Below are 15,916 nucleotides of genomic sequence, written 5' to 3'. Positions count from 1 at the left end.
ATAATTATTTAGGATCACCTAAAGGAAGGGGGAAGAGGAGGCGACGTCGTGAAGCTCCAATTCCATTATCTATATGGAGTGTTTAAGAGCGATGTATGAAGGGGATTGCTCGTATTACACATAGTTTTAAAATGTACCACAGCGTGCTGAAAAACACACTGAATATTAGTCATCCAAATATATGGAAACATTTGATGTGATTAAATGTGAGGAGATGTTTGCCAGTACAAAATTGCAGATGTTTATGAAAGGACAAGTATCAATACGAAAAAACAACATACAGAGAAATGATCGAAACCAACAGATTATGTTTCTAAAAGCAATTGCACAGAATCTTAAATTTTGAGAAAAAAATAAATATGTAATACAGCAAATCTGAAAATAAAGTATTTTAATTCGGATATTCGTTCTTCCATTTTTTCCTCTGATTTCGACGCATTGACGGACAATGAATTAACTTGGGGACAAATTAAACGGTCACAAATTGCCGTCGACGAATTGACCGGATACCCTACTTTACTACTTGTTGTTCACTTAATTGTTTAGTTACCAAATCTAAATTTTATCAAAAATCTTTTCTATACAATTTTATGTTACAGACGTCTGAATAATAATAATGTGCAGATAATTGAAAATGAACACATACACAACATTGCAAAACTAATGACTTTGTAAGTTGAATCAATTTTGTTGATACCAGTTTTGGGGCATAATATTTCTAAATATCGAATATCTTCGCTTTCTATTTTTTTCTCTCTTACTCAGTCTCTTATTCACTCACTCTCTTTCTGTGTGTGTGTGTATATGTAAGTATTCAATTGTATGTATGAATTATAGTTGGTTCTTTATGCATATATCTGGTTATATTAATAATTCTCATATCCTTTTTCTTCTCCCTTTTCGTCTTTTACTTATTGCTACACTTCTTTTACTGCACTTTTTCTTCTTCAACTTCATCTTCTATTATTCTAACTACATCTATTTTTATTTCCTATTTTTGTAATTCTCTTTCAAATTTTCTATCTTCTCTTTTGTTTCGTACTATCTGTACTCCACCTTCTTTGTCTTCTATCACCTATTATTTGCTTCTTTGCTTTCTTCTTTATCTTTCTGACCCGTCTGCTGCTTCCTCCTCCTCGTCTTTTTGTATTTTCTCTTTCATCTTTATTTTGTCTTATACTTCTCTTTCTGCTTTCCTTCCTCTCCTCTTTCCAGTTCTCCCCTTCTTTCCTTTTCCTCTTTTCGCCGTCTTTTATAATTCTTCGTCTTCTACTTCCTCTTCTATACACTTTGTATAACTTCTTTCCCACCATCATCGCTATCATGTTCGTCACATCCTTATTGATATCCATGTCACTGTTCTGCTTATTCTCCCATATATTCTTCCTTAATACTACACTTCGTCTTCAATTTCTATTCTTCTTCAAATTAATTTTCCTCTAATTAATTCTTCTTTCCTCATTATTGGTTTTCATTCGTGACTTCCTGCTTTCTTCTCTTCTCCGTTTTCTTTTGTCGTCATTTTCTCTTTGACTTCTTCAATATGCTGTTTTGACTTTCTATTTTTTCCTAATTCATTTTCTTTCACTCTTTTTTCTATTTCCCTGTCTTCTTCCATTATCTTTTCATGGTGAAACTGCCGTTTCAGACCGTGCGGGCAAAAAAAAAAATGGAAATTAGTGTAATATATGTAAAACAACGTATACTAATCGAATCTGATTAAAACATGCACGCTGAGAAAGGTGGAGGAAAGGACTCGGAAAATTCACATCAAGAATATTCCGAGTCCTCTCACCACTCCTCGATTTGAGTTTTCGGATCCTGTGAGTCTGATCATGTGAATTTTCCGAGAAAGCCGTCACAAAATTTGAAATAGAAATAGTGTAATAGGTGTAAAATAATGTGTCGTAAGCGAATATAAAGAAAAAATTGCGACGATAGATGGGGTGATGGTGAGAGGACTCGGAACATTCCCAATATGAATTTTCCGTTTCCTCTCTTCCTCACCGCCATTCGGCAACGCGCATTTTGTCTTCATATTCTTTTACTACACGTTGTTTTACACATATTACATTATTCTTTCTATTTTTTGCCCGGATCTGAAACTGGAGTTTAACCCTTTACATTCCCTCCAGACACATCGTCTATATTTTCTTCTTATATTGATGCATCTTCTATACTTAATACATATCTTTACGTCTAACATCGTCATTTTCTCTTTATCATTATATATTTCTTCCCCTTCTACTTCCTGCTCCTCGTCATCATCATCATCGTCAAAATCATTATCCTTGACATAACATTATCATTACTATAAGCATCATCATCACCGTGCTTCTTATCTTCAAAAGTTACTATCACTTTTACTAACAGTCATGTTCAATAATCCATCATCATCAGTTACTAATATCTGCATCATCATCACTCGTGATTATCGTCACCATGCTCATCAATGTCGTCAAAAATGACATTATCAATAGCATCGTAAATAACACCTTCACCATCGGATTCATTGATATCTTCATCATCATCATCATCATCATCATCATCACCATCATCATCATCATCATTTTCTTCGTTTCCTTTATCTTTCTCATCTTCCTCCTCCACCTCGTCTTTTAATGTTTCTGCATCAAATTTTTATATCTGCTATTTAACATTTTATCACAAATCTGTTCTTATCAACCCACTTATATGTTACAGACGTTTGGATTCTAACAATATCACGAACATTGAAAAAGGAACCTTTCAAAACCTACCCAGTTTAACGCGTTTGTATGTTGGATCAGCCTTGCTGAAAATTTTTCATTGACATCTTATTTCTCGATATCTAACGTCTTCCTATATTCGTAACTCTCTCTTTAGATACGAGAGTGTGTATGTGAATATGAATATGAGTGTGAAAAATTGTGTGCCCGTGTTTGATATCGTGTGTATAAGTGTATGTATGTACTAATGTAAATTTCTCTCTTTCACAATTCAAATAAACGTAGATTGTTCGTATTTGATTCTTAAATGTTTTGGTTCAAGACTCCTTAAGAAGCGTTCTGATGTGATCCCTTTTTGTAACCATACGTTTTTCTCAGCCTTCTTGAGTAGATACAAAAATGAAAGTAAGGGTAAAATTCTATGAGAATAAGCACAGTGAACAATGATTTTGAAGAAAAAGTGCAGTGAAAATGTAATATACAGAGTGAAAAATGATTTTGAAGGAAAAATCGTAGCGAAAAATGTCGCCGAAGTAGGATTCGAATGAACACAGAACTACACATACAGTGGAAAATGATTTCAAAGAAAAAAAATTGCAGTGAAAATATTTCCGAAGTAGAATAAATATAAGTCCGTTAAAGCATTTTGAAGTTGAAAATGGTTCTGTGTGGAAAGGATTTGGACTGACACAGAACTACACACAAAGAAATAATAGCATAAGTCTGTTGGCAGGAATTATATGTCAGGTTGCTTTGTGTAGTAGCGCTACCAGTAATAATGATAGACTGGTACAACCTGCGGGCATTTTGAAAAAAATGACTCTGTATCGAACGAAAAATTTGCTGATAATACAAGTCCGTTTGAAGGATTTGGTAATTCTGTGTAACAAAGTATTTACGACAATACAAAAAGAAAAAGAAAAATGGTTCTGTGTGGAGCGAGAAAATGCTGATAGGATATAAACACTGGGCGCGTGTGAAGGATTTGGAAAATTCTGTGTGCTACAAAATATTTACTACGATACATTTAAAGCGAGTCAGACAAGAAGGTTTCAAACGTGAGCAGATATCTATTGAAGTTGAAAAGAAACCAGTTGCTAGGAATGTTAAAATGGACAAAGAAACCGCAAGCCATTTTGTGATTGAGAATACTAAATAGGTCCTCCTTGAAAGGACTCGAGATGAAATGTCAACTAGTAAAGGAAAAGTTATAGAAATGGAAAATGTTAAAAGAAAAGTCGTAGAAATGCAAAAAATAATTCTGTGTTTGAAAAAAACTCAAAGGGGGAGGTGTTGTGTGGACGCCACCAGACCAGAAGTAGGCTAGTCTAATACGTATAAATAGCGGACAGATACAGCCAGTAAACGTCCAGGTCGGAGTCAGTCGGCCGAACCAGGACACGGCGAAGGTATGCTGGTCGAACCTGCGATACAACAAAGGAGACGAATTTTCGAATCTGTGATATAAAAGTTACAATGTCTATAGAATTTCAATATAAAAAAATTTAAAGAAAAGGGAACTGGTATAATCTTTAGCACGCCGGTCAAATGCTTAGCGGCATTTCGTCAGTTCTAAGTTCCAATTTGGCTGAGGTCGAAATTGCTTTTCATTCTTTGAAGGTTTATAAAAATGTACCAGTTGAGCACTGAGGTCGATGTAAATGACATACTCTCTTCCCCGAAATTGCTAGCCTTGTGCCAAAATTTTAAACCTATTTTAAGAGGTTTGTGACGCAGTCACAACCTTGTGTTGGGAATAGACTATATTTTATATCACAACTGCCACAGCAGAAGTTTCATTATCACATGATGGTATTTCAAAGAATTTCTGTTAATGGAAAAGTTGTAGACGTTAGTTCTTTCCATATAATATATTTTTGTCGTCAGGGCAACAAAGAACTTGACCACTGGCAGTTCTGCATATTGTATGACTAGTATCTAATTTGGCAATGTTTTTTTAACAATTTGGTCCTCAGTGAATATATGTATTATGTTATAACTAGCGTACTTTATGGTACTTTCCTTTATTACATAGTCTGTTTTCCAATTTTCTGGACTATAAATCATATACATTAAAATTTTATTTCCCATACAACTGAATCAAAGTGTCTAAGAACTGATTCAGAGAAGCATATTTCCTACTAAATGTTACGGATGAACATAATTGTGACGTATACTTCGGATATGGTTCTTAAAGTTGTAAAATACTCTTAAGATATTCAGTATTATAATAATTCACAATTTCTTATCCTTGCAATTTTATTGTAATTTTTGTCCGGCTCTTTACATTCTGAGATCAAGTACTACCGATGTCGACAGTGCGTTTCTTTATCATTTCGAGACCCATAAAATAAATGCCATTTGAGCATTGGGATTGATGTAATCGACTGGTTCTCTTCCCCAAATTTAAGGCCTTATGCCTACAGTAGAAAGTTTTATAATGTCATTGGAGCATATACCGAAAATTGTATTTCTAGCATACTTGAATGTGTTATCTAAAATCCATATTGTACAGGTAACAAAGTTTCGTTTTGTTTGTTATTCATATAACTTATCATCTTCCAGCTTTTGCTGTTGAGGTATCACACACGATTTTCTCTTCACTCAGCATATTTAAGATAGATTGATCGAATTTATTCTTGTACAAACTACACCGCCAGGGGTCATATATTCAAATAAACAATTGTACTGTGAACACGAGAATTCCATTAGTGTTGATTAAAAAGAAATTTAGACAGTACCAACCAGGAGAAACCGAATTGCTGGTATCTACGTATTTTAACTAATAATAATATTTGTCTGTTTCTTTCAGATATTTGAGCAACAACCAGATCAAAAAATATGATGATGGCGCTTTCTTATTCTTTCCCAGTATAGAGAAGATGTATGTATAACATGCTCTTTGTTTATGGGGAAATTAAAACACTTTGTACAATGTCATAGACAGATGTCATTAACTTCATGATAGTTTGTTAAATAGTCTAAACAACAAATATCAATGAAATGGTTTAAATTTTAGTTTGCCAAATTTATTATTTTCTTTTGCATGGCAGACTGTGTTCATATAGCATGTGGATTGGTTTAATTTCATTTTATCCATGTTCACAAATACATATAATATATATAAAGGTGTTGGTTCAGTGCACCCCCTCCTTCCCTCTCACTCCCTCTCTCTATCTATCTATCTATATATATATATAGGGAGAGAGAGAGAGGGGAGAGAGAGGGGAAGAGAGAATATGAGGGGCTTAGTTCACGGATGATCCAAACCAATAGCTATACTGTACAAGTGATATAATTTGTGATATCAACACTGAACGTATACACCGTATCAACGAAGGAACTGACTTGGGATTCATCTTTACCATAAAGTTTGAGGTCATCCATGAGTGACAAGTGGTTGCCTTTTTGTTGGCGGCTCTTTAAGACATACATAACCAGCCCTTGCTTTCCTCAGAATTAGTGGTAGTGGTATCGTGCTTAATACAAAGATCAGTAGGGACAGAAACTCCCCTTGGAAGACAACTCTTCTGATTTGTGTTACTATTATTATTATCATTATTATTATTATTATTATTATTATTATTAAATACATATACTAATCGATGTCCTTAACTCCCAAATGGGATAAAAAGTGAATTATGTCACCTGACCATGACTTAGTATACATTAGTATTTCATAATATTCATTACACTAAATCTGCTTTTTACTTCATATATATATATATATATATATATATATATATATATATATATATATATAGGGTAGGTGCATAATTATTGCGGCTTTTATCAACGAATTTTACTCAGTAAAAGCAATAACAATATTTAACATAAACATCTTTAACTGACGGTCTGACCGTCTGCCAAGCAAAGGGGTAGCAACAATTGAGGTAGATGGTGAAAATGCACCGGAATAATCATTTAAACATGTTTTTGTTACATGCTGTTATTGATTTTGTTTAATAAAACTTGTTGAAAAAAGTCGCAATAATTATGCACCAACCCAATATACATATATATTTAAGAGAGAGGAAGAAAGAAATAGATAGTAAGAGAAGAATGTGAAACATTTTGTGTGTCAGAGACATCGGAATATAGGGCTGTATATGTGCTTGTGTGTGCATGTTGGAGCTGCGTATGTGTGTGCGTGCTTGTGTGGGGATAGCGTATTCTACTGTCAAAAGTCTTCCAGTTGTCAATCCATGCCATGCTCAGATCTTTTTTCTCCTTCGGCCGTCTTATGTTATAGATCGCTCTCTAACTCACGATATCATGAAGTCACTTCAAATGGTTATGAATTTTCTCTTAACTAAAGGGATTTTATCATTCAAAATGTAAGCTATAAGATTTTATATATATATATATATATATATATAAGAACTTTCTACTAGAAAGCTTTTCACGTTATTGATGTTGTTTGCTCCTGGAAAATAAAAGAACATGAATGTTACCATTTTTATACACTTGCTGAAGTTATATAATCCTTGTTTCTTGTCAAATCAAGCAGGAGTTTGATCTGAAGAGCATTCAGTTAAAGTTCTCTTTATAATTACAGTGACCTTCAAGGTAATAACGACATGATGTGTGGATGTCACCTGCCGGCCTTAGTAAATTACGTGAACAGAACATATAACAGAACCGTGAAAGTCCTGGGCGAGTGTCATACAGATTCGGGAAATAACCAAAGCAAAGTAATTCCTATAATGGAATATTCGCAATGTAAAAGTTAGTAAAATCTTCCTTGCCTTTGTTGTTTCTTTGATTTTACTTTTACCAATAGCAAAACCCCGGATTACACTCTGCTGCTCAAACTATAATGTCTTAGGAAACAGGACCAAAAGATAAAGATATAACGAAACACCATCCACACCACTCTATTATTGACACCTTTCACAAATTCCACATGGTACACATACATGAAAGCGCATGCACATCTACACTCACACACGTACACACACACGCGCACACACAGGCTCTCACAGACACACACTCGCATATTCTCTGTAATGCACTCAAAGAATCAATCGTACCGTACAAACTCACATTCGCACCTACGAACGCTCACACACACACAGATATACACGCATAACCGCACATATATTCTGCTTCTCATCCCCTCTTCCTCTCACAAACCTTCTCAATCCTATGCCATAAATATATAGATGTATAACCTAAAAATTTGAGACAGACCAAGAAACCTCAAACTAACCTGTAATAGAGATGGTGTGTTATTGAAGAGGATGCAATGGACAACGAAAGGTCCTTGGCAGACATAATTCACTGATTGATTAAACGAATGATAAATCAAGCAATCGATTGGTTTCTAGATTAACTATTTGACCAACTGACAAATTAGAAAGAAGTGAAATAGATCCAGTATATATTTTATCTTTCACTTGTTTCAGGTATTAGACTGAGATCATACTGGAAGACTACATTGAAGTTTCTGTCGAATTAATCTACTTCACTTTCTAGGCCTGATATTTATTCTAACGGTCGCTTTGTCGAATCACTAAGTTACGAGCGTGTCAACACATCTACATCGAGTGTCAAGTGGTGGTGGGACACAAATAGATACAAAGACACACACAAACATAATTATATCTATATACATATACATATACATATATATATATATATATATATATATATATATATATATATATATATATTACAAATAAAACTGTAAAGGATTATCAATTAATTAATTTATTAATAAATTAATAATTAATAATTTTTACCAAGCCCTTCGGTATGTAAACACCATTATCGGTGAAGAACTTATTTAAAAGTTCTTATACATTTGTAAACATAGTTAGGGGATCAGCAACAATTGCTTCACCACATACCGAAGTTCAGAAATAGCAGCTAAAGTGCTGAGACCCCAACAGATAGCAATACTTGTAACTCATAAAGGCAAAACAAGAATAAAAAATAACGAAATTAACCATTCTTAGTTAATCATAGACGCGTTTCTGGCTTAGAAAAGTAAAAACTTTTCATTTCCTTATCGTGCAAGCACAATTGCCAGCATCGTCGAATTTGCAAACTGGAATGTCATACTGATGAGGAAATAAAAAAGGTTTTACTTTTCTAAGCAAGAAACGCGCGTATGATTAACTAAGACTGGTGAGTTTCGTTATTTTTTCTTCTTGTATTGCCTTTATGAGTTACAAGTATTGCAATCTTTTGGAGTTTCAGCACTTTAGCTGCTATTTGTGAACTTCGGTATGTGGTAAACAATTGTTGCTGTTCCCTTAATTATGTTTATATATATATATATATATATATATATATATATATATATATATATATATGTGTGTGTGTGTGTGTGTGTATGTATGTATGTATGTATGTATGTATGTCTAAATACAGGTAGACAGATATATATATATATATATATATATATATATTTATATATATATATATATATATACATATACATACATATATATATATATATATATATATATATATATATATATATATATATATATATATGTGTGTGTGTGTGTGTGTGTGTGTGTGTGTGTGTATGTATGTATGTATGTATGTATGTCTAAATACAGGTAGACAGATATATATATATATATATATATATATATATATATTTATATATATATATATATATATACATATACATACATATATATATATATATATATATATATATATATATATATATATATGTATATATGTGTGTGGGTGTGTGTATGTATGTATGTATGTATGTATGTATGTCTAAATACAGGTAGACAGATAAGATTTTATCTGATAATTTGCAGGTTATTCCTTATTTCAACGGAACTTGCGGTGTCAGACTTGTTCAGGGATGACGTGCACTGATTCAGAAGTGACAAACTGTGCAGTAGCAGAGGTAAAGTGAAATGTTACTTTATTCCTTTCTGTTAAAATACATCCATAGCCGTCAATAGCAAAACAGTATTACAAGAGAGCTTGTAGCATGCTTTCATTAATTATTTTACGTGCCTATATAATCTCATGCAAGGATGTACACACACTCGGTCTTCTCGTCTTGGAATCAATGGAATATCAAGGATGTAGCAATTGAAGGGAGGGGGAAGAAAGAAAGAGAGATGACCAGCATTAAGCTGGTACTTATTTTCAACAGAGTAGACTGGAGGAGAAAAGTCTTGTTTAAGGTCACAAGATGTCAGCTGGTCCAGATATCAGAACCACGAGCATAGGAGTGGCCTCTTCCCTATTTGTTTCTCATAAAAGTATTGCTGGACGTAGAATAGGATTATTTTCAGTCATCTTCCCAAACCTTGTCATTTTGTTTCGATTTCATTTGTTGCTGCGAATACATTTTTGATGCAGAGTGCAATTTTTTTACTTGCTAAACACGCTCCCGTTGCTCTTGTTGCTAGCAACAATAGTTGCAATAGTAGTCGTTGTCGTAGTAGTCTATTATTTTTGTATTCATTATTACAGCCTGTATGCCAATATAAACTATCAATGAATGGCGTCACACTGAAGTTTGAAAGATCTTGCAGCACATACAGAAACTGCCTTGAAGCTATGAGAAACAATACTTTTACGTGCGATAAATGGGCCAATGGCACTTCGTGTGTTGCTTGCTGCAGCGGAAACCAATGTAACAAGAATGACTTTATCGGTAAGACTTGTATATTCTCTAATTCAATTACATTAACTACTCTCGATTTACTACAGACAAATTGTTTATAATAACAGTGTATAATACTTCATATATGAGAAAATGTCACATGTGTCTCAGTTGTAATCGTAATGTTTCTGTTCTATTTTTATTTGCTTCCACAGGCTGGACCAATTCCTTTGTATTTCATCTGATTTACAATTCAACTTTTAAGAACTTCAAGGAAAACCATGCTGAAAACATATCTAGAGCTGTGTGTACCAGTCTATTTACTCTCCCATCTCTCCCTCCGCCTTTCTCTCTCTCCAAACACGCGCGCACGTATATTTATATGCATGTACGTTTGTATGTATGTATACTTGTATGTATGTTCTCTTTTTAATTTAGAGCAAATTTTGACCTTGATAATAAGGTTGTGAAAGAAAGCATTTTATTTTATTCATCATCCTTTATGTCCTAAGGAAGTCTTGCAGATTTTTATTGTCTCAGATATTGTGATCATATATAGTATAAGGTCCATTGTATACAATGATTGTAGTCACGATCCGGACGAAAGAGACACTTACATTTAGCCAATATGCACCAATATTTGTAATTGTTTTTCAAAATACACAATGACAATCGTTAAAAGCTCCGTCAGAATTAAATTTATAGTTGTTCACAGCTTGGGTAATCTTTCCTTTCAGGTAGTTTTTAATTCTACAATAGTATCTAAAATTACTGAAAGGAGTTTGTCCTTTTCATGAACTGTTTTGAAACGTTTTTTAACATGTTTCTTTGTGTGCCTCTTTACAACGCCGTTTAAATAAATATGTTAAGATGCGTGAATCGTTTATATAGATATTCTGCCATATCTGCAATGCTTAAAACACATGCAGGAATATTCGTATGTAATCGTATCGATCTGTAGCTGTCCGTCTTCAGTATTTGGTATTGCCTTTATGTAAGCAGTAATTATATTGCAATATTTTGAATGTAACACATGAAAACAGGTTAGGAGAAAATAACAAGAAATCAGAAATTATTCGTTTTGTCCCACATTTTTATAATAATTTCAATTCTTGGAATCTCAGATCACATCATGTGGATGTCCAATAGCGTACTAGGACAATGTAAAAGGTGTGCATATTGTAGAGATGTATCGTCATATATAAATATGTATATCATACATGTACAATTCTGCGATTCCTATTAGCAATATCAAACCGGAAATGAAAATTTCAATTGTCACTAGTAGTGACTGAGGGTGTAGAGTAGCAACCACGTGACTGAAACAAGAGCCAACAACGCTTATAGCCGCAAAACGCACATTTCTATGCACTGACAGGGGAAATAATCATCATAACCGCCAGCGGTTATCTCCCCTGTCAGTGCATACACATGTACTTTTGGCGGTTATAAGACTCTTTCGCTTTTGTTTCTAACAATGTAGATGTTACCCTGCACTCTAAGACACTATTAGTGACAACTGAAATGCATACATACTCACACACAGACACACACACACACACACACATAGATATGTTTATATATATACATATCCAACTATTGCAGGTGGAGCATGAGTTTTCAAATTCGACTGGATCATTCAAAGTCAAATATTGTGGGTGAATAACAACATTTACTACTTTTATCCAAATTTTGTGTGGTTTTGCTCCAAACATTTCCACTGCGCTTTACTCTATGTATTAAGTATTACGATTAATAAAAATGATGTACTTGTGACTCACGGTATACAATTTCATACTTTCAATCAAATGTCCAACACAAGAGATGACAGGCTTGGGAAGGAATATAGATGTTGCACGGATGGTAGTTGAACCAAGAAAGAAAGCTCAGGCTTCGCCGAACACCGGTCACGAGGAACAAGAGGAGAGAGTCAAAGGCAGAGGAGAGAGGCAAAGGCAGAGGAATAGAAGAATTAGGGAGAGACGAGAAAAAAGAAAAGGGACAGAGTGAAGTGAAAGAGGAAGGAAGATGAGAATGAAGGTTAGGCCAGTAAATGTGAGTGAAGGGGAGCGAAAGAAAGAATGAAAGAATAAGAGAGTCGTACAAAATTTATATATATATATATATATATATATATATATATATATATATATATATATATGTACTTACATATAAGAGACCAAAGTGTACGGACGCCACTATATGTATATTAAAGTATTAAAGAGAATGCAAAAAATGGGACAAGAACGCAGCATTTCTCCGGTTTTCCGTCCTTGGGGCTGGCCAGATTGGAGCAGTCTCGAGTATAACCATCCGAAACTGCAAAGATAATCTGGATCTCGACTGACGAAAGAAAACTCCGAATGACTCGTCCTTGTTTTTTCTTGTTCCTTTTTGTATCATCTGTCTGGATGTTTTTTTGCCGCCTGTTGCGTCCTTGTCCCATTTTTTGTATTCTTTCATATATATATATATATATATATATATATATATATATATATAATCATAAATATATAGGGATTGACAGTAACCTGCTTCTCCAACATACTGAGAATTCAGAAATAGCAGTCAAAGAACTACTGATTTCAAAACTACAAATTATTACTCCAGATTGATAGCGATATTTTTGATACACACAGAACAAAAAACAATAGAGAAGAGTAAAAAACACTTGCCTTTAGTTAATTTAGTACAATTGTTTCACAGTTAAGAGTACATAATACTCTATTCTGATCTTCAGCTAAATATTCTAATAAATTTGTTAATGTCTAAATAACTCACGTTAATTTTGACCATGTGAACATCAATACCACGTGAAGAAGACGTTAAGAAATTTATCGGCCAGTAAGTTCAAAATCTCTTGCCCTAATGAATTTCAATTCAGTGTGTATCAGAAATAGTCCCGTTTAGGAAAGAGACTCGTACGAATTCCTGCGGTATAACCATCCACCTTGGAGTTATTATTAAAATATAGATATGCAGGGCAGGGAATCATCAATTAGTAATAAAATTAATAATTAACAATTCTGCCGGGTAGCTCAGTATGAAAAAAACCTTCTTCGGTAAAACATTTATAATCAAAAATATCGCTATCAAAAATATCGCTATCAATCTGGAGTAAAAATAATTTGTAGTTTTGAAATCAGTAGTTCTTTGACTGCTATTTCTGAATTCTCAGTATGTTGGAGAAGCAGGTTACTGTCAATCCCTATATATTTATGATAATAAATTTTTTACCGAAGAAGGTTTTTTTCATGTCAACAAAAGGCTGTAATACATCCACCTACGTATCTGGAGAGAAAGTGTTTTGTTCCTGTAACCATCTTACAAGTTTTGCTCTACAAAAGGTTGGTAATTGCCTGTAATCTGGAGTTAGGTCTATGTATTTATATATTATATACAAATACATATCTTCAGTGAATTTCATCTCAAGACATCTCATTTAGACATTATAAAGACAATAAAACTTCACATTAAAATTACCATTTGACGTACAATAGAAGATGACCCCGCTAATATATTGTTTCTAATGCAGCTTACTGTAGTCCTCACCTTCCATATCAACATTATATACACACATAATTTATATACGTATTGACTTATATAAGAAGAGGAGGGATTAATACGTTGTTGTTTGTTTCTATTGCAGGATGCCTACCAGAATGAAGGAGATGTAAAGAATAGTCAACTCTTATCTATTCTTTCTAACATTGGCTGTGGAATATCATTTGTCTGTCTCATTCTGACAGTAATAATTCATGTTTATTCAAAGTAATTATTTCAATTTCTATTTCCTTTTATAATCTGTACAGCTACAGAGAAGTGACATCCATCTGCATGCTAATTCTCGTTAATGGCGTGTTAATTCAGAACAATATAGACCAATATAATAGTTACATTTTGTGCCTCAAATGCTCTTTGGATACTTCCATGTTAGAACGGGTTTTAATCGAGTCCATCACATTCATAAAGTATCTACTGAAAATAATCCGAGAAACGCCAGACAAACTACTGTCACCTGGATGCATCTCGGTAAGAAACAACTCCCTACTTGTGTGAGACACGCTGCCCCCAAACCTGGCTTAAATGGCTACTCTAGACGGAACTATTAAGACAGACATGGGTTGGGCCAATAGTAGTCAGAATCTATCTTCCATACATACTTCCATACATACATGCATGCATGCATACACACATACATACATACAGACAGACAGACATACAGGCATGCATGCATGCATACATACAAATATACATACATACATGTATATATACATGCCTACATACATACTCATGGTGCGTGTGTGTATGTGTATGTGCGTGCATGTATGTATTTACAAAACACTGTTAATGCCCATAATTTATTAATGGAACTAGTTTCCGAGAATAGGTTTATTATGCAACCTGGTGAAACAGATTTCCTTAAACGTTTGGTAGTAACTAAATTTTAAACTGTATCTCCGAGGAGAGCTAAAAAGATGCTCTGTCACTGATGAAATCTCAACACAGAATTCAAAGTAGTCAGGCTGATTCTTTCTTTTATATCCTCGGGAGATATTCTACGTAACGTGATGATTATTTTTGTACATTGAGTAGTGTTGACTAAAATACTGTACACCACACCTGTAGACATTCTATATACAAACGTAATATATCATTTACATGCCAAGTAACCATCGCCTGTACACAAAATTGTAGTTATTATGCATTAAATGAAATATTATTATTTCTTTTTACATTACTTCAGAAATCTGTGGAAATTAATGGCTTCAAAGATTTTAATAAATTTGTGCATTTCTGTAGCTGCCACCTACCTTATCTTTCTTGTTGGGTTGCAAGGATATAGTGCAAAAATAGCGGCTGTTTGTAAGGTAAGTTCTGTTATGCTCAAGTACCTGATCTGTTTGAATTGGGAAATCCCAGAAGAATTTAGAAGTCTCCGACTTTGCCACTCTCTGCTCATACCACGTTTTGCTTCTCTCTAGCGCCCACGTTTCGCACAGTTTCCAATGTAGCACTTTCGTTACTTGATCGCGTCGCCACAACTTGTAATGGTTTGGGGCAAGTCTAAAGTATTCGTTCGTGAAATTGGCAATGGTTTCATCCACTCTATTGCAGATGCGACACAGCGGAGACACTTGCTCATTCCTAAGTTTGACTCTCCATTTCACGGCCAAAGTTTGGTCTTGCGCTGCCAGTATAGTACTCTCGGTCTCTTTTTTCAGGGTTCCTTTCGTCAGCCAATCCCATCTATGTTTTCCAGCAACTTCTGTTGTGTATCCTTCAGAATTCAATAATATAAAATATCAAGCAAGACCCGACATCTATATCCCACCCTTGCAATATAATATTTATTCAAGACCATGCGTCAGTGACAAATATTATTGTTGTTTTTGTTACTGTTTCTGTAGGTAGTGGCTGCTCTGTTACACTACTTCTTTCTGACATCTCTCATGTGGATGACTGTAGAAGCACTTCATATTTATCTAGGCGTGGTTGTTGTATTCAAAACACATCAGCCACCTTTCATGAAGAGGAGTTCAATTGTTGCATGGGGTATGTATAACGGTTTTCTGTCTTTGTGTCATTAATTTTGGCTCCCTCACACATACTCTTC

The 15,916-nt window shown here is 34.1% G+C and overlaps 2 protein-coding genes across 10 annotated transcripts in view; both read left to right on the top strand.

The window, feature by feature from the left end:
• The window catches only part of LOC149130311 (adhesion G protein-coupled receptor G6-like), a 564,593-nt gene that overhangs the window by 90,761 nt on the left and 457,916 nt on the right, over positions 1-15,916 (top strand). The gene's annotated exons all lie outside the window — the stretch shown is intronic.
• Positions 1-15,916, top strand: part of LOC106880946 (uncharacterized) — a 73,077-nt gene that overhangs the window by 54,395 nt on the left and 2,766 nt on the right. For 8 of the 9 annotated variants that reach the window (XR_016238967.1, XR_016238966.1, XM_089345348.1 and 5 more), the window contains 10 exons: positions 600-671; positions 2,704-2,775; positions 5,521-5,592; positions 7,267-7,436; positions 9,497-9,588; positions 10,167-10,350; positions 10,515-10,603; positions 13,949-14,070; positions 15,047-15,170; positions 15,711-15,855. Coding sequence is in view for 7 of the 9 variants with exons in the window: in XM_089345348.1 (XP_089201474.1) it covers positions 600-671; positions 2,704-2,775; positions 5,521-5,592; positions 7,267-7,436; positions 9,497-9,588; positions 10,167-10,350; positions 10,515-10,603; positions 13,949-14,070; positions 15,047-15,170; positions 15,711-15,855 (1,142 nt within the window). In the remaining 2 variants the exon portion in view is untranslated. The remainder of the gene's footprint in view (positions 1-599; positions 672-2,703; positions 2,776-5,520; positions 5,593-7,266; positions 7,437-9,496; positions 9,589-10,166; positions 10,351-10,514; positions 10,604-13,948; positions 14,071-15,046; positions 15,171-15,710; positions 15,856-15,916) is intronic. The other variant, XM_089345349.1, reaches the window with a different exon arrangement.

The sequence above is a fragment of the Octopus bimaculoides genome, chromosome 29, assembly GCF_046866305.1.
Source record: "Octopus bimaculoides isolate indiv1 chromosome 29, ASM4686630v1, whole genome shotgun sequence".
In the NCBI taxonomy this organism is placed as follows: Eukaryota; Metazoa; Mollusca; class Cephalopoda; order Octopoda; family Octopodidae; genus Octopus; species Octopus bimaculoides.
The sequence above is the reverse complement of the archived record's forward strand: the minus strand, read 5'-3'. Positions and strand labels throughout refer to the sequence as shown.